Genomic DNA, 20,022 nt, shown 5'->3' with positions numbered 1-20,022 from the left:
TGGGTGAACGAGTATTGCAGCTAGAAGATGGTGAGGTCCCTCGCGGTGAAGAAGTGGCGGGCCTGCAGCAGGAGGTAGTCCGCCTCAGAGAGCAGCAAGACCTCCTCCAGATAGCGCTTGAGGATTTGGAAAACCGCTCTAGGCGACAAGATATTCGCATTAGAGGGGCTCCGGTCGGTGCTGAAAAGGATAACATTGGGGACTTCGTGGCGGACCTGTTTCATTCTCTGCTTGGCCCGGACGAGACACAGGAGGTGGTCCTGGATCGGGTTCATTGTGTTGGGCGTGCTGGTGGCCCTGGAGGCCGCCCCCCGGACATCCTAGCCTGTCTTCATAATTTTGTTCTTAAAGAAAAAATCCTACAGCGGGCTCGCAATCTTCAGCAGGTACTCTTTCGAGGGCATGAACTCCAACTATTTCACGACCTATCTGTGCGGACTTTGCAGAGGCGGAGATAATTCAGACCGATCACGGATCTCCTCCGAGCGCACAATGTGTCCTATTCTTGGGGCCACCCGTTCCGCTTGGTCTTCAGCTTGGAGGAGCAGCTCCGGCAGGTGAAATCCGTTTTGGAGGCCATCCGTATTCTGGGTATGGAGGATATAGGCCGGGAGGCGAGTGAAGAGGCGATCCTGCCTGCGGGGGTTCTCCCCGTTGGCGGAGGAAAGAGAAAAGAAGGAAGACGGAACGCCTAACGGCCTCAGAGCTGAGGTTGGAGAGAGAATCTGTATTGAACAGTGTGGCAGCAGGAACTTCAGCCTAGGGAGGGCAGCCGGGGGTGCCCAGGACTGCTTTTGGCCGTGTTGCTACCAGCGGGCTGATCGCTGAAGAGGGTCGGGCGGCGGGGGCATTGGACCTGGTTTTTGACATGGTTGGATATACTGCCCCGTGGTGACTTTACCTCGCGAAGATAGACGATCAAGGATTTTTGTGCTCTATGCACCTGTTGTGCGTATTAGTTGTTTGTTGGTGTATTTCCCTACGATACTGGCTCTTAGTGGAGACATCCTCAGGCCTGGGTGCTCTACGTGGTGTAGGTCTTTATGTGGGAGGAGGCCTTCTGTTGTGCTCCCTTCTTCTTTGCTTGTTCCCTTAGTATAGGATATGATCATTAAATGTATAAGCTTAAATGTTCGGGGGCTTAATAACCCAACCAAGAGGCTAGCCATCCTGTCCGCATTAGAGAGATCGGGGAGTCATATATGTCTCCTGCAGGAGACGCACCTTGTCTTCAAAGATACTTACCGTATGCGCTCTAAGTGGTTCCCCAGGCAGTTCTGGTCTTCGTTACCATCAAAGCATGCAGGGGTGGCGATACTTCTATCACGTTCATTCCCTGGGGAAGTGATATCAAAATTGCATGAGGTTCCAGGGAGGTTTTTAGCCATGAGGTTTAGACTGGGGGGTTTTTCATTCACGATTGCTTCCCTATATGCGCCTAACTCCCAGCAGGAAATCTTCCTAAGACAGGCTTTGACTCCGCTGCTCCAATCCCCTGACGGGGCTGTCCTATTGGGGGGTGACTTTAATTTGGTGATGGACGGGGACCTGGGTCGTTCAGGCCATCGATATGCTGGCCGACAGTGGTTGAGTGAGTGTGGCCTGGTGGATGTGTGGAGGAATTTGCACCCCACGTTAAGGGACTATTCCTTTTACTCAGCAGCAACTAAAACATACGCTAGGCTGGACCTATTTCTAGCAAAACAGGAGCTTCTCCCCCGGGTTAGGGATTCATCGATTGAGCCGCGAGCCTTGTCAGATCACGCCCCGGTTACAGTTGAGATTCATATGAACATGGAGCGGGTAGGCGCATCGTGTGGCGTTTTAGGGATTCGATGCTTCAGAACGCTGCAACGTTAGAGGCGATCCGAAGGGCAATAATAGATTACCTCAGCTTTAACGATGATGGGACAATAAGCATTGCGACGCTGTGGGAGGCCCTGAAGGCTGTGCTGAGGGGTGAGGTGATGTCACTTTCTTCTAGGGATAATAAGGCAAGAAGTCAACTCAGGGAGGACTTAGAGCAGCGAGTGCGGGTTTTGGAGCGTTTACATAAGCACACCGGCGCTCCTAGAATATGGCGAGAGCTTGAGAAAGTGAGGAAGCAGCTGAGGAGGTTGGATTGGGACAGGGCAGAGTACACAGTAGTCCGCCTTAAACAAAAGTACTATGCAGGAAGTAACAAGTGCGGGAGGCTACTTGCACATAGGTTGAGAGCGCGGCGTCAATGATAAAAATGGTTCGCTCTCCCTCTGGAGTAGAAGCACGTACGAGCGACCAAATAGCGGAGGCTTTTGCGGAATTTCATAGAGGTCTATATGGGGCCGAGGAGCCCGACACCTCAAGTCCTGAATCCTTCTTAGAGGGTATAGCAATTACTCCCTTGACTGTAAGGGAGGCAGCCTTGTTAGATCAACCTATAAGGGCAGAGGAGGTCATATCAGCATTTGCACGGCTGCAGATCGGGAAGTCACCTGGTTCTGATGGTTTTTCTGCGCTTTTTTATAAATCCTTCTGCATGGAGCTTGTACCCGTTCTAGTGCGGCTCTTTAACTCCTTTCGTCAAACGGGCGCCCTCACGCCTAGCATGTTAGACGCCACTATCGTAGTTATCCCGAAACCGGGGAAGAACCCCGAGGAATGCGCCTCATACATCTCCCTCCTGAATATTGATGCCAAATTATTTAGTGGCATCTTGGCACACCGTCTCAACTACTATATGCCCGGGCTTGTGGATCTCGACCAAGCGGGATTTACACCGCATAGGCAGTGTAGTGACAATACCAAGCGACTGCTCCATCTATTGGATAAAACCGAACGCTCTCGTAGGGAATCGCTCTTCTTATCTATCGATGCTGAAAAAGCGTTCGATAGGGTTTACTGGCCCTTACCTGTTTAAGGTGCTAGAACGCTTCGGGCTGGGCCCGGGTTTTATTGCATGGATTTGTTGCATTTATCAGGCACCTCGGGCGGCGGTTCGAGTTAATGGGACGCTCTCTTTGCCATTTGCTGTCCAAAGAGGGACCAGGCAGGGGTGCCCACTTTCGCCCCTCTTGTTCGTGCTATACATGGGGCCTATGGCGCAGAGGCTTTGGGACAACCCTCAGATCACGGGCGTGAAGTTTGGGGGGGGTGAGCATCTTATATCATTATATGCGGACAACGTCATCCTTACTTTAGCGGAACCTATGACCTCATTGCCGGCGCTAATGGGTGCATTACAGGAATTTGGGTGGGCCTCTGGATTCCGGATGAACATGCTAAAATAGCAGGCTATGGGCAAGTTTATCAGTACTGAACATGAAAGAGATCTGAAGGCCCGATTCCATTTGATAACTGTCTTGGCTGGGCAGGGTGGCGGCGGTAAAGATGACCATCCTACCATGTATACTGTATCTGTTTCAGGCGCTTCCACTTGAGCCCCCGCCACGAACGATAGCGACCCTCCAAACGGCGTTTCTAAGATTTATATGGGAAGGGAAGGCGGCCCGGCTACCGCAACAGGTGCTGTATCGCCCTAAACAGGAGGGGGGGTTGGTGGTCCCCTGCCTCTTTCGATACTTCCAAGCAGCACAATTGCATTTCCTCTTGGAGTGGAGCCGACCATCTTCTGAGAAGCACTGGTGTTTCATTGACCAGGCAGTGGCTGGCTCTCACATATGGAAATAACCCTGGCTTAGGCGCCGTCATAGAGCGTGGGGGTTGTATGTATCCCCGGTCACGGAGGTCTCAATGAGGGTATGGGATCGAGTGGCCGGCAGGCTGGGTTTGACGACCTTCCCATCCCCAATGACTCCTCTGGGCGCGAACCCTGATTTTGGCCCGGGCCTACAGTCTGAGGCATTGCGTCGATGGTATGAGGGGGGCTTTAAAAGGGTGGGATATTTATTCGATGAGCAGGGGGTTATCCCCTTTGATCAGCTGAGGGAGACATATTGCCTAACTGAAGCGGACAGGATGATGTACTACCAAATACGACACTGGGCCCTGCTTCCAGCCAATAGGATATTAATAGACAGGCCGTTAACACCGTTTGAAAAATGGATTCTAACGAAAAAGGGTGATAAGCGCTTGGTTTTTGAGCTTTATGCTCTCTTGCGGGGGAGGTCCGCTCGCCCAAGACTAAGGGTCAATTGAGATGGGAGAGGGAACTGGAGAGAGAGTTATCGGAAGATGAGTGGGAGAGTATTTTTTACAGGGCGCACCACACAGCTTACAATGCAGCAGGCACAGAGACAGCCTATAAAGTGGCCTCCTCCTGGTATTACACCCCAGCAAGGAGTCTTGCTTGGGATCACGATAAATCTGGTCTTTGCTGGAGGGGGTGTGGGTGAGGGGGGTCGCTTGTGCATTTACTATGGCACTGTCCCAAATTACATCTGGAAGAACATAATAGATACTGTTGACACGGATTTTGACACTCAGATCCCTAGATTCCCTGCGTATATCTTGTTGGGCCTTCCCAACCCTCTCACTTTTCCCTTGAGATCACTGAAGGGACGGCAAATGGCCTTAGCTTTAAATGCTGCAATACAGCTGTTGCTATCTGTGTGGGGGACTGAACAAATCCCGACAACAGTTTCTTGGCTACACAAACTATGGTTTATCCTCGCTATGGAAAAGCTCATCCTGGCCTCTTTGCACCGGAGCGGGGACTTTAAAGAACTTTGGCAACCATACTTAAGAATTCTATCTGGGGAGTTTTCAGAACTGACATGTCCGACTTATTTGAGGGTTCTTAATTTGAACTGAGTGGATGGGAGCAACCCCTTAGGGAGAAGTACACGTAGGATCAGGATCATATTGTAAAGGAGCTTGGGATTGTTTGTCTCTTGTACTGTCAGCCAGCTGTGGGGAAACAAAGTTATATTCTGTACTTTAAGTTTTTCTATCGTTGCGCATGGAGAAAGCTGTCTATGAATCTAATGGTAATTCCTTGATGTATTGCGTATGCGATGTTCTTTAATTGAAAAGTCAATAAACAGATTTGATCTATAAAAACTACTTCTAGAACTTAAATCCTAACTTTTACAAACATTTAAACTTCAAAAGAAATGCTAAAAGGGACTTACCCAACACCCTAGAAGGACTTTTAAAAATTTAGAAAAATAGTCAAATTGCAAAAATCAATTTCTAATGCCATTTTTTGGAATTTTAGTTGTGTGATCAGGTATTGGCTGAGTAGTCCAGCAAATGCAAAGTCTTATGCCTCACTGCTGATCCACCGATGTAGGAAGTTGGCTCTGTATATACTATCTCAAAGTGAGAGATACTGTGCACAGAGTCCAAGGGTTCCCCGTAAAGGTTGATAGTGGCAAAATTAGATAATACTAATGCTCTATTTTGTGGTAGTGTGGTCGAGCAGTAGGCTTATCAGAGGGTAGTGTTACGCATTTGTTGTACACACACACAGGCAATAAATGAGAACACACACTCAAAGACAACTCCAGGTCAATAGGTTTTTAGATAGAGAAAAAATATTTTCTTAATTTATTTTAGAACCACAAGATTCCAAATTTAGGTAAGTACATAAATTGTAAGGTACTTGACACAGGTAAGTATGGAACTTTGAATTAAAACAGTAATATAAACAGTTTTGGCAAAAATGGCAATAAGCTATTTTAAAAGTGGACACTGCAAAAATCAACAGTTCCTGGGGGAGGTAAGTATTGGTTAGTTTCTAAGGTAAGTAAAGCACTTACAAGATCAGTCTCCTTGGCATAGGCAGCCCACCGTTGGGGGTTCAAGTCAGCCCCAAACACCCAGCAACAGCAACACAGGGCCGGTCAGATGCAGAGGTCAAAGTAGGGCCCAAATAACATAGGCGCCTATAGAGAACAGGGGTGCTCCGGTTCCAGTCTGCTAGCAGGTAAGTACCTGCATCCTCTGGGAGTAGACCAGTGGGGTTTTGTAGAGCACTGGGGGGGTGAGGTCCCAAACAGGCACTGTAGGAGGCTGGCCTGGTTTGTAGTGGGTACCAATTGTACTTACACCTTGTGCCAGGTCCAGTTATCCCTTATTAGTAGAATAGAGGTGTTTCTAGCAGCTTAGGATGATAGAAGGTAGCTATGGAAAAGCAGCTTAGGCTGAACTAGGAGACATGCAAAGCTCCTACTATACCACTTGTATCATATGCACAATATAATAAGAAAACACAATACACAGAGTTACTAAAAATAAAGGTACTTTATTTTTATGACAATATGCCACAAGTATCTCAGTGAGTACCCTCAGTAAGAAGGTAAGTAATATACACAAGTTATATGTACACATACAAAAATCAGGTAAGTAAGAGTCAGAAAAGTAATGCAAACAGTGTAGAATTACAATAGGTTGCAATAGGAGAACATAGGTCTAGGGGCAACACAAATCATATACTCCAAAAGTGGAATGCGAATCACGAATGGACCCCAGACCTATGGGAGCTTGTAGAGGGTCGCTGGGACTGTAAGAAAACAGTCAGGGTGTCCAAGATACCCCACCCCAAGACCCTGAAAAGTAGGAGTAAAGTACACCTACTACCCTAAGAGAGCACAATAGTCGTGATAGGGGTATTCTGCAAGAACAACAAACACCAGCAGTGCACTGACAACGGATTACCGGACCTGAGGACCTGCAAGGCAAGGGGACCCAGACCAATAGTCGCGAAACCCAGTGGTTCCCAGCGTCTTACTAGGATAAGAAAACCTCATGGTGCCGGACAGGGCTTCTGCCATTTTTTCTTGGTTGCCCTACACCAGCCAATGTTTAAAAGACCCTCTCAGATCCTGAAAGCTTCCTTCTGGTGCTAAAGTAAACATTAGATAATAGCATGGGTAGATGTAGTGACCCTGTTGTTTATTGCTGGTTGCCTCACATCCACCAACTTCAAAAAGATTTCCTGGAATTCTTAGATCTTAGGCTAAAGTAGAGCCTGAGATAATAACATGTGTAACTTTAGCGGCTTGTGCATTAACTACGTCCCCTATAAGATACAACCAAACATAGAGGTGTCACGATCAAAATAACCTGAGTTCCTTGAAAGTGTTGTTAATCAGCTTTACGCCAGGCGCACTGGGCCATCAGGAGTAAATGGGATACATGATGAAGGGTTTGGTTCCGTCCCTGTTTATTCTTTCTTTGGTCTAAATCTCAAAATTGTATCTTTCTTTTCCATGTATAAATGCTATTAGAAGGAAAATAGTAATTCTCCATCAGAAGAGTCTCTTTCCTCCACATGAAACTGCTGATTTTCTGCCAGTGAAGTGTCAAAATGTGTTCAGTGTATACCTAAAGGGTAAGAATGCTTCATACTGTATGCCAGGTGATTGCTTTGAAATCTTGAATCACTTATTGGTTCCACAATAAGATTTGAACCCCTGTTAATAGGTGGTTCTTGTTGTGTACACCGTGCTTAAGCCAGGAGTAGATTTAAATAGTATTTGAAGCAAAGCGCCATCCACTTTAATAGGGATTAATATACATCTAAAACTCCATCCGGCATTTGTTATTCAGTGTATTTTGCTAAATTTTACATTTTAATTTACAAGGAGAGTATCCTTTCTCTTTAATTTATACTGTAGTGTTATTTAGTTATGATTGACATTTTGTATGGCTTAATGGATTTACTTTCTTTGACTGAATCAGTGAATTGAATGAATGACTGGGAACACAGTTTCGCCTTTGTGCACAAAATCTTTCTTTTTGGCAGTGAGCCATGGCATAGTTCCTCAAATTGTTATTCACACTTTGAAGGCTTCTTGCTGAGCCTGTTGTGCTGGTCGGGGGGATCCTGGCTTTGTCTCCTGCTTTGCGCCTTTATCTCAGGTTTGCATCGTCCTTGGTGGTGCTGTGGGTAGAGTCTTATTGCTTGAAAGGCTGTGTGTGATCCTTTATAGAAACAACTTTCAGAACATTCTTTAAACACATTTTAAAACCTTTTTGCTGATAATTTTTCACGATTTATGGCATTTACCAAGATTTCTAAACCAACTTAGTGAATGTCATCTCAAATTTGTTTTCAATTTGTTTCTCAAAGGATCACATTGATCTCACTAACCTTTCACCCTATCCACATCTTTATCCTTCCCTTCTCCCTTCTGTGTGGCTGCTCTTCTCTTTCTTCACTTTTTTTTTTTTTTGACCTTCAGAGGGAAAGCCCCGCTCTGAGTCCTTCTTCATCTTCACCCTTCTATTTTTTTATTTTTTCAAATTTTCAAAGATGGCTGCCTGAAGTCTAAAAAGATCAGCAACATTTTGCAAGGCTCCAGGCTGTCTTGGAGTCAGGCGATCACAATCTCAAACCAAAATTCGTGCACACAGCTGCTCAGGTGCTGCTTGGTGCCCCACCTGAGTGAGCTCCGAGAGATCAGTTCAGGTAACATGCCTCTGATCTTCCTTACAGCACATGCATCCCTCCCTTTACCTTCCATCACTGTTGCTGCTGAAACTGAGCGGGGTCAGCTCTCAGCCCTGTTGTGCTTTACAAACACAAAATCTTTCATTATTCCCCGCATCTATAGTGAGACTCATTGCTACCTCTTTCACCCAGTCTGTGGGACCTCCCTCTGGTGTGTCCTGTTGACGCACATGCTTTAAGCCTGTTATGTTTGGTTGCGTGTGAATGATTGTATCTCTTTATTCATTTTATCACTGAATCATTATTGGAATCTGGGGACCCCCCATTGATTCATTACTGAAAGCTGGGGGCCTAATCTGTTAATATTACTTCATTTTCTAAGCAGTCGCGGACCCCCTGAAGAGGCTTTGTGGACCCCCAGGGGTCCCCGCACCAAAGGTTGGGAACCACTGCTATACATAAACAGTTCACATGCTGGCCAGAATAAAAGTACTGGTAATACCTATAAATATTAGGGTGTCTTCACCCGCTTCGAATAGAGCACAGAGATCCGAGAAAGACTATCATCCCCATAACCCATTAATTCAGCCAACAGAAAAAAAAAAAAAATCTTTAGACTAGCAAAAGTGACTATGCAAATGTATGTTTTGAGGTCACACACATTTTCTGGTCTGACACGCTCAAAACAAAAACACAGTTGAGTTTTCACTTTTGTGCCCTAAAACTTTGAACAAAAGGGAGCCCTTCAGGGGGTTGTGTGGTATTTCCAGATAGAGGAAGCAACAGTCGATACTTTGGAACCTCTTGTAACAACCTAAGGTTCTGCAGCCTGGTATAAAAAAAAAAAAAAGCTTGTGTCTGACTCAAGAGGGTTATCTGTGCACGACCGGTGATACTGCACCTTCGTGAGAGACCAAAAATTATATCTCAAGTCTTTGTCTTCATGAGGAGAGATATCTTAAAGTTAAGACCATAGAGGCCGCAATTAAAAATGAGTTGAGAATAAAAATCTTCCAAAAGAAAGAGACCTTGAGCAGCAACAGTCCAGAGGGGGGGGAAAGTGCAAATTTCTGGTGTGGATTTAAAAGAAGCCACAATCCTATCATAAAGATATGATCTGAGACATACAAGAGAAATAAGGGTTCCAGAGAATTCTCGATTCTTTTGTTGTGTCGGGCTCGTGAGGCCTTAGATAGTACACGCCGGCAGGAAAGTAAATGGAGGCGACTCCGGTTACTAGCACTTTCTGACCATGAGGTCCAGGCCCCTGGTCCTTTTATTGTGTCCCCTCCCCACATCATGCTTCATACCACGTGATCCCCCGCATGACGGGGTACTACATATAAATTCCCCTCCTTCACATGGTCCCATCCTGACACAACCTTCCTCCTCTACCCAAACAAGAAAAACAACAAACGAAAATAAAACATAAACATAGGTGTGCATAGAAAACAAGTAGACTGTACAGGTTTCAGCATAGCAGTGAAAGAAAAACAAGACTTCAGGTCAGCACAAAATCTTTTAGCTTCGTAGAAGTCACTGGCCGAAGTCGCAGATCATACCTCCCCATGCCTTGTCTGTGTGAAACTGCCTCACCTTCTTTCGGCTCATCTTTGCCAATGTGGAGGTAATTTCTCGCACCGTTCTTTGGTGAATTTACGATCTGGTGCTGATCAGCTGGACTGCCGGGCAAAAGGGAAGATGGTTCACACGTTTATTTTTAGTAACTCTGAGTATTGTGTTTTCTTATGATATAGTGCTATATGATATAAGTGGTATAGTAGGAGCTTTGCATGTATCCTAGTTGAGCCTAAGCTGCTCTGCTATAGCTACCTCAATAAGCCTAAGCTGCTAGAACAGTACTAATCTACTAATAAGGGATAACTGGACCTGACACACGGTGTAAATACCATCAGTTACCCACTATAAGCCAGGCCAGCCTCATACAATTGGACAGTTTGAATACACCACACCTGATACACATACACACATCACATGTACCTACACACACCATTATAAAACAACCCCCCCCCACACAAACCACAATTGTTTGTGACAAAAACTACAGACAGACACAGTGAGGACCCACAAACCTATCACTTAGCACTCATACACCATAGGCACATATACACTTCACACTCAGCACACACCACACAGCTACACCATCAACACTACACACACATCACTACTGCACACAAACATCACAACCAACCAGCTCACACAACTAAGAACCCCACACACCCCATCAGGCACCAAACACTCCACCCTTGCCCACAACACCCTCCCCCTCCCCCAAACCACTACACAACCACCATGTCCCATCAAAAACACCCATGGTTCACAGATGAAGAGTTGAGGGTCATGGTCGATGAAATTGTCAGTGTAGAGCCACAACTGTGAGGACCACAGGTCCAGCAAACATCCGTAGCCAGGAAAATGGGGTTAAGGTGGAGGATCGTCAGCAGGGTCAACTCAGTGAACAACCATCCACGCACAAGCGAGAACATCAGGAAGAGGTGGAACAACCTACGGGGGAAGGTGCTCTCCATGGCATCACAACACCAGATTGCCATCAACAAGACTGACGGTGGGTCCCCACCTCCGCCCCCAGAGTTCACATCGTGGGAGGAGAAGGTCTTGGACATCCTTCATCCAGACACAAGCAAAAATGATAAACATAGTGATGACAGTGAGTCCAGTTGTACCCCATTGCACATAGCCCAGGTTCCACCCATCACCTCACAGGGTACACAAGAAGAAGCAAAGAATAGGTCGAACCATCAGCTGGGTGGGCTGGTATCTGGGCAGGTAGTGTCTCATTTAATGAGAGCTTATAAGATCTTTGAGAAAAAAAAACTTCGAGAAAGTTGTTTTAACCCATTCTTTGAAACCCTATTTACTCATACATTTTTGTAACTAATTGCATTGACCAAGTTCTTGAAACAAATTTAGGGAATACCTTGCCAAATTTTGTTTTCAGTTTTTCTTGAAAGGATCACATTATCCTGGTCGACCTTGACTTTAAACCCTTGCTTCCCTTCCCTTAATGGTAGTTATTCTCTGGTTTCCTTTTTTGTTGCTTGCTCTTCAGAGTGAGTGGCTTCACTCTGAGTTCCCTCTCCCCTTCCACTGTTCCCCTTCTTTTTTTCACACTGATGCTCTTGATGCTGTTTTAGGACTCTCTTCCAATCCTGGAAATTGGGTTGCTGCCTACCCTCAGCCCCTCTTAACATCATTCTCTTCACCATGTGACCGGATATAAATGCTTTAGTGATGAAGTTCACTGCATGCCCAAGGAGAGATCATTCTGAGAATGTGTCCCATTCGATGCATATGAGCAGCTTCTGAGACTCCGCCGAGGGAAACAGGCCACCTCTTCTGTGCCACCTTCTTGGGGCTCAATGTGGACTTCACCCTTGTAATCCACATTTATGCAGCAACAGAAAAAGCAAAATATCTTTAGACCAAATTAGATATGCAATTTTATTTGTTGACATAGTACACTTTTCATGAATTGTCATTCCCAAAACTAAAGACACATTTGAGTTTTTTTGGCATTTTGTGCTATTCTTTGCTATTGTTTGCTTCCATTTCCATCAAACCTAGACATTCAAGAGGTTCAGCTCGGTTTATAATTATTTGGTATCCTGGGCGAGAGAGGGGATTTGGGGGAATGGGGCCTGACTGGAATAATGTCTATGAATGGCTTGTGGTACTGGGCCTTCAAGCACGTGAGCCTGGCTCACGAGTGACCTCTAGTATCCGCTTCAATGTGCTAAAGTGTGCAGACAGAGGCATGCACAAATGCAGTTTATGTGCCTTCTTGCATTAAAACTAGATCTCAAGGCTGAACAAATGCTTGTTGCGTTTGGTGGGATACCCACTCACACTCAGTTTCATCCCTACTCTCCAACTTACTCTTTAGCCTTTCCCCACTCTCCCATCTTCTTCTATTTTCTCTTTTCCTGTTTTATTTTCACTTCTTTTCCATCTTTCTTCTTGTTCTTCTTCCTACTTAGATCTCTGGTGAAAAAAGACTGCAACATTCTAAATACTTTATCCTTTTTTTGTTACTTACTGTTTTTTCCCATTCTGCACAAACGTCTGGTTCCTGTTTTGGGGTAAATGATTACTTCTGGACTTGATATTGGATCTGTCTTTTTTAGGCACTTTGTTCTGTGATTTTGGCTGCACTTTTAATCTTTTTTTCTTTTTTATATATTTGATCATTTGTGTTTCAGAGTTTGTATCCTCATTATTTTTTATGATTTAATATAGAATTACACTTGGAATTGGAAGAAGGTCCATCCCAAAGGCTCAGTCAACATTGTGATGATGCCAAGGATTCCACAGAACAAAACACTTTATTGACTGGTAAGATGTTAATTTCCAATAGATACTACCATTCTACCACTTCACTTCTGTTAAATACAGCATTCAAATCCATCTTCCCTTTGACCAAGAGCCCTATTGCTAAAATAGAAAATGCTCCCATCCCTTTCTGAGCAGTATAACCATCTATAATTCGACAGCTGTGAGCCCTGGTGCCTTTGTACCTACAGCACAACTGATAACTCTGTCCCTGGGAGTGGAGAATTCATACAGCATTTGAGCATTATCCTCTGAAACAGAGTGGGGTCCAAATTACACGTGCTGAGTCCAACAGTTGTCTGGAATGCCAATCTGCTGTCTGGTTCACTCGACTCAGCAGGTACTCGGCTATCACAGATATTTTGTATTGGAGACAGTGTTTCCAAATGTCTCTAGCTAAGTCTGCTAATGCCTTGGATCGTGTGCTGTCTAGGCGATTTGTGTACTGGACTGCAGATGTGTTGTCCATCTTCAGAAAAATTGAACATGAGACATGTTTGGTGCCTAGCTCTTCACTGCAAAGGATCACTCTAGAAGTTCCAAACAGTTGATGTGTAGGGTTTCTTTAATTCCTGACCATGGACCTCCTATGGTAATATCCCCACAGCGGCTTCCCCATCACTGTCGACTTGCATCTAACTCGATGATAAGATCTGGGGTCATGCCAAAGATGCCTGTACCAACGCAGCCCTGCATGTGGTCGAGCCGCCATCGGATCTCCGTTCGCGCCTCCTGACAGAGGCTCACTTCCTGAGCATACGTCAAACCCCTCCTGAGCTGCATCGCTTTCAGGCCTTGAAGAGCTCTGTAGTGCAATGGACCCAGGAAGGTGACCTGGATAGAAGACGATAAAAACCCTACAATTCTGGCCAGAAGTCAGGGCGGGAGATCCTCTCTTCCGAAAGCATTTTGCATAACTGCCTGCACATGGGGAGCATCTTTTGCTGAGGCAGTCTCTGGTGAATGGTGTCTATCTCGCACCCCAAAAAAATCAATTTCTGGATGGGTGTTTACGCTGACTTCTGGACGTTGACAATAAACTGAGGTCCACGAAGAGGGGCATTGCCAACTGAATTTGAGGCAGAAAGATGTTCTGATGTTGGTGCATTAAAAGAATGTCATCAAGGTAGACAATAAGTCTGATGCCCCGGCACACAACCATTCTATGACCTGCCAAAGTACCTTGGTGAATCACCGCGGTGTGAAGGAAAGACTGAACTGAAGACAAACGAACCCGAAGACTTGTCCTTTCCATTCGAATATCAAGAAGTGCTTGTGGGGGTGCGGTAATGGAATGGTGAAATAAGCATCCTTCATGTCTAGCCTCACCAGCCAGTCATTTTGGAGAAGGATATCCCTGAGCCTCCATTTTGAAGTGACGTTGCCACCCACTTGTTGAAGTCTTTCAAAGTGATCACGGGACGATACCATGCGTCCTTTTTCTTCATGAGAAAAATGTTGCTGAGGAAACCCCTGGGGTGGAGAAAAGAAGGCACTATTGCTCCTTTTGCTAAAAAGCATATAGCAGTCCCTCCTGCAGAAATACCAGGGCCCAGGGATGGAATAGTAGGTGAGGTGTCCCTTAGAATTCTAGATACAAACCCCAATGGTTGGACTACCCACACATCTCCTGTGACCTGTACCAAGTTGTGGGCAAACCATCGTTACCACCTCCCATCCACCTCTTGTAGAATAAAGGGGTTATTGCTTACTGTTAATGCCACCTGAAATGCTGCTGGGTCTCTGAAAGACTCCTGCGTTGCTGCGGCCCCTGCCATTACCACAGGAGGGGAAGAAAGCCCCCAAGCCTCTTTAGTTCCTACCACTGCATGGAGTGTATCATGTAGAGTTTGCAGAGGGTTGAATTGTAGGCACAGCTGGATGAGTGCCCCTATCTCTTCCACCTCCTCCAAAAATCTTTTTCTACCTACTCTGCTCATGGACTGTTGCACTTTAATGAGGGAGAAAAAGTGGTCACAAATTGTGTGAGCTATTTAATAGAAGGATCTCCAAAGAGACTCCCTTCTGCCAATGGTCCTGCCTCCATGGTAGTAAGTTCTTCCAGTTTGGGTTCAATTTGTATCGGTAACGATCGTCTTCATTTAGTAGATAACACACAATTTGTGTTACAAGGAAACGGAGCGCTTGTTGAGCTCAGGCAGTGAGAATAACAGGGTCAATCAGATTGCTAGTCTTGTAGGCCTCTTCGGTCATATCCAGAATTTTATGTGAGGGGACCCAAGATATCAAGGTAATTCGCCCTGACGGGACTTCCAGGAATGATCTAGGCCCTTTTGCAGGTCTTTGATGAATTTAGTAATAAAAGTATAAAGGTATCCATTTTATTGTCGATCTCAGGGGTACAGGCTCCTTTCCCAGCCAACCAGGGTCTAGGACATTCTACTCTGTCTTCCCAAAGCCTCTTTGTTCATAGGTTTATGAATGCGGTTTCCGACATCTCTTGCTACACTAGCTGTTGGGACCCAGTCCACAGAGCAGGGGTGGTTTATATCCTCTGGATCTAACCTGTCCGGAGGTCCCTCTGAATCTTGAGGGGTATCATCACTCTTCTCATTCACCGTAGGGCATTGAAGTCTCCGTCTAGCCTCTACGGTCTGCTGGGACCAGATTGTTGAGCTGAATCCCCATCCAGAATATCGGAATCGTCCCCGGCATCTGCATCCCTTCCACGTGGGGAGTAGATATCCTTATTGAGCGTATTCCCAGGGTGGGGCTCAACATCATGAGTATTAAGGTCTAAGCGCCTTTTCAAGAAGCTTTTGTGCAATCTTTCCAATGTGTGGGAAGGTGACGAACGAGCCCTAACCTTGGTGGTGGGTTTATAAGAACCTTTTTCCCTAAGGGTGCCCCAAGTGTCACCTGGAGGCGAGGACCCCTGTTCTTCCCTGCCAGGGGTTAAAAGTCTATGTCTGGTTGTTAGTTCAAAGGTTTGCCTACTCATGGGCTCCAAGGCTGAAGAAATTGCTTTCTGTAGAGAGGCATTAATAGTGTCCACTAGCGCCTCAAGGATGGGGATAAGCATCTGCTCTTCTTCCAATGACTCTATGTAGTTATTGTTTCTACCTGCCGCTGTAGTTCATGTGCTATCAATATATTATCGTGGCCTTGGAGATGTAAGATGCCTTTCTAAAGAAGACAACACAGCTTGCAGTTAAGAATGCTTGTTTATAGGAATGTCTGTTTCCGGTATTAGTGTTTATTGATTGAAGGAGGCTGCAGTGGAAGAAAGCCCTCTAACGATCACAGGCTTCAGGTGAGATAAGTTCCTCAGTCGCAACGACTTACGCTGGAGCTGCAAAAGGCTAGATTTGCTGGGGATTCGCCATGCGCACTCGTTGAGATAATGGTCTTCCCTTCGCGGCCTAACGGAAGGAGGAGACAAGACGTGCTGAGGTGACAGCACCCCGACCTAAGCGAGCACCGTGCGTCGTCTACTGATGCTGAATGATCACCACACGCCCGTGGTGGTGCTGATACCACACCACGGTCCTGGTTTTGTTTATTTCGTCTACAGCGGGCCTGCAGCTGCTTCCTCCCCCGCGTCCTGGTTATGAGCATGCGGCACTACCCCCAGGGGTCACGGGATTAACCATACGCCCCCAACAATAGATCTGAGGAGAAAATGTTCTGTGGAAGAGTGTGATTGTTAGGGAAACAACCCGCAATGGAAAATCTTTAATTAAACAACACCAAACAGCGTTATTACTAATTACTTTTAATCATCACCTTTTAAATCATTTAGGAAGGAAAAGCACTTAAGTGGCAGGTGAGCAGTGAAGGAAGAAGTGCTTTTCCTTGGTGGATGATTGGAAATGGCTCCCTCTTTTGTTACTGGCCGCTGTGTTGAACTCAGAAAGACTCATGGGATATGTAGTCTTTTGCTAAGTGTTATACTGGTTGTTTTCTATGGGCTGCTGAGGCGAATAAAATGAAAGAAATGCATAATCCGAGCCTCCGGTTGATAGAATTTTCGTATAATTTCATATGAACTATTGGTGAATAGTATGTATCTTACCAAATTATAAACCCTTGAGATGAATAGAGAAAGCAACACCATTCTTGCAAAAATCCGGATAAATGAATGTGTCCATATCATAGTTTTGTTTGTAAAAACACACACACACTAGAGGTAAGCAATGCATTATTAAAAACAATTGTTTCCACAGGCCGCATCAGCTGAAGCTCTGCTAGCAGAAACCCTGTGGTTCCCAGCGTCTTACTAAGATAAGAAAACCTCATGGTGCCGGACGGGGCATCTGCCATTTTTTCGTGGTTGCCCTACACCAGCCAATGTTTAAAAGACCCTCTAAGATCCTGAAAGCTTCCTACTGGTGCTAAAGTAAACATTAGATAATAGCATGGGTAGATGTAGTGACCCTGTTGTTTATTGCTGGTTGCCTCACATCCACCAACTTCTAAAAGACTTCCTGGAATCCTTAGATCTTGGGCTAAAGTAGAGCCTGGGATAATAACATGTGTAAGTTTAGCGGCTTGTGCATTAACTACGTCCCCTACAAGATACAACCAAACATAGAGATGTAACGATCAAAATAACCTGAGTTCCTTGAAAGTGTTGTTAATCAGCTTTACGCCAGGCGCACTGGGCCATCAGGAGTAAATGGGATCCATGATGAAGGGTTAGGTGCTGTCCATGTTTATTCTTTCTTTTTTCATTAGTCTAAATCTCAAAATTGTATCTTTCTGTTCGGTGGCATGTGTAGCTGCAGATACACATGCTGTGCATAGTCCGCCGTCTGGTGTTGGGTCGGAGTGTTACAAGTTGTTTTTCTTCGAAGAAGTCTTTTCGAGTCACGGGACCGAGGGACTCCTCCTCTTTGTTTCCATTGCGCATGGGCGTCGACTCCATCTTAGATTGTTTTTTTCCGCCATCGGGTTCGGACGTGTTCCTTTTCGCTCCGTGTTTCGGGACGGAAAAATAGTCAGAACTTCGGAAAACTACGTCGGTATTGTTTCGTTCGGTATCGGGTTAGAAAGAATCGACACCGAATCGTGAAGAGCTCCGGAAGCCCTTCGGGGTAATTTCGATCCCCCGTCGGGGCCTGGTCGGCCCGACCGCGTATAACATCGAGGCTGATGCAACGGACCCCGTTCCGATTCTGTCCTAAATGCCACAATAAATATCCATATACAGACCAACATTTGGTCTGTAACTTGTCCCTGTCGCCCGAGCACAAGGAAGAAACGTGTGAGGCCTGTCGTGCGTTTCGGTCCCGAAAGACGCTCCGTGACCGAAGAGCTAGAAGGTTGCAGATGGCGTCCACGCCGACGGGACACCGAGGGTTCGAGGAACAAGGAGAAGAAGAGGAAGCCTTCTCCATCCAGGAATCGGACTCGGAGGAATTCGACGTCGAAGAAACCGTGAGTAAGACGTCGAAACAAGCACCACACGGGAAAACAGACAAGGCCCAGGGGACGCCACTGCCAACAGGCCATGGCTCAACCCATAAAGTAGGTGACCGTCCATCGGCACCGAAAAAGGGCAAAATGGTGCAGAGATCGTCCGACTTGGGTCGAGACACAGGCACGCAGCAATCTCGGGACCGAGAAAGTGCTGCCGAAAAGGGTCGACGCCGAGACAGCGAAACCGAAGCTGCTCGACGCAGACACAGCGGCACCGAGGATGATCGACGCCGAGAAAGCTCGATTCCAAAAAAGAGAAAATTCTCCTCGGAGCCGAAAACAAGCAAAGACACAGTTTCGGTGCCAAAACGCCCAGCAACCGAACCGACTGCCAGCTCGTATTCAGAGGAACAATCACTGTCCTCTCAAATGCGCAATCACAGATTTGAAGAAGAGTTACAAACCACTGACGTAGACCACACCCAGAAGCGGATCTTCATACAGAGTGGGACAGGGAAGATCAGCACTCTTCCCCCAATCAGGAGGAAAAGGAGACTCGAGTTCCAAACACAAGAACAAACACCACAGGCAAAAGTGGTGAAGAAAGTAACTCCACCACCCTCTCCTCCACCTGTAACTCATACATCACCGGCACAAACTCCGTCACATTCACCAGCTCATACCACCATGAGCCAAGATGACCAGGACGCTTGGGACCTATATGACGCCCCAGTATCAGACAATAGTCCTGAGTCGTACCCTACCAAGCCCTCACCACCTGAGGACAGCACAGCGTATGCACAGGTGGTAGCTAGGGCAGCAGAGTTCCATAACGTGTCGTTACACTCAGAACCTGTAGAGGATTACTTCCTTTTCAACACCCTCTCCTCCACCCACAGCACCTACCAAAGCCTGCCTATGCTCCCGGGAATGCTAAGGCACGCAAAACAGATCTTTAAAGAACCTGTCAAAAGCAGAGCGATAACTCCAAGGGTGGAGAAAAAATATAAAGCACCACCCACGGACCCTGCTTTTATCACATCACAACTGCCACCAGATTCAGTTGTAGTAGGGGCAGCTCGCAAGAGAGCCAACTCGCACACATCAGGTGACGCACCACCTCCGGACAAAGAGAGACGCAAGTTCGACGCAGCTGGAAAAAGGGTTGCTGTACAAGCTGCAAACCAGTGGCGCATCGCGAACTCTCAGGCGCTCCTAGCGCGATATGACAGAGCCCATTGGGATGAGATGCAACATCTCATCGAGCATCTACCCAAAAACTTACAGAAACGGGCAAAACAAGTGGTTGAGGAGGGACAAAATATCTCTAATAACCAAATACGCTCCTCTATGGATGCAGCGGATACAGCTGCAAGAACAATAAATACCGCGGTAACCATAAGAAGGCACGCATGGTTGCGCACATCCGGGTTTAAACCCGAGATTCAACAGGCAGTGCTCAATATGCCGTTCAACGAACAACAATTGTTTGGACCCGAAGTGGACACGGCAATTGAGAAATTGAAAAAGGACACTGACACAGCCAAGGCCATGGGCGCACTCTATTCCCCGCAAGGCAGAGGCACTTTTGGCACCTTTCGAAAAACAACCTTCAGAGGGGGGTTTCGGGGTCAAGCCACACAAGCCAGTACCTCACATTCAACACCGTCTACCTACCAGGGACAGTACCAAAGGGGAGGCTTTCGGGGCCAGTACAGAGGGGGACAATTCCCTAGAAACCGGGGAAAATTTCAAAGTCCCAAAACCCCTACAACCAAACAGTGACTCACAAGTCACTCAACCCCTTCACACAACACCAGTGGGGGGAAGACTAAGCCAGTTCTACAATTCTTGGGAGGAGATAACAACAGACACTTGGGTCTTAGCAATTATCCAACATGGTTATTGCATAGAATTTCTCCAACTCCCTC

At 46.3% G+C, this 20,022-nt stretch overlaps 1 protein-coding gene across 2 annotated transcripts in view; it reads left to right on the top strand.

Moving 5' to 3' along the window:
• Positions 1–20,022, top strand: part of LOC138248844 (uncharacterized) — a 347,922-nt gene that overhangs the window by 219,466 nt on the left and 108,434 nt on the right. For both annotated transcript variants that reach the window (XM_069202796.1, XM_069202795.1), the window contains exon 9: positions 12,617–12,712. In XM_069202796.1, the coding sequence (XP_069058897.1) occupies positions 12,617–12,712 (96 nt within the window). The remainder of the gene's footprint in view (positions 1–12,616; positions 12,713–20,022) is intronic.

The sequence above is a fragment of the Pleurodeles waltl genome, chromosome 8 (assembly GCF_031143425.1).
Source record: "Pleurodeles waltl isolate 20211129_DDA chromosome 8, aPleWal1.hap1.20221129, whole genome shotgun sequence".
Taxonomy (NCBI): domain Eukaryota; kingdom Metazoa; phylum Chordata; class Amphibia; order Caudata; family Salamandridae; genus Pleurodeles; species Pleurodeles waltl.
The sequence above is the reverse complement of the archived record's forward strand: the minus strand, read 5'-3'. Positions and strand labels throughout refer to the sequence as shown.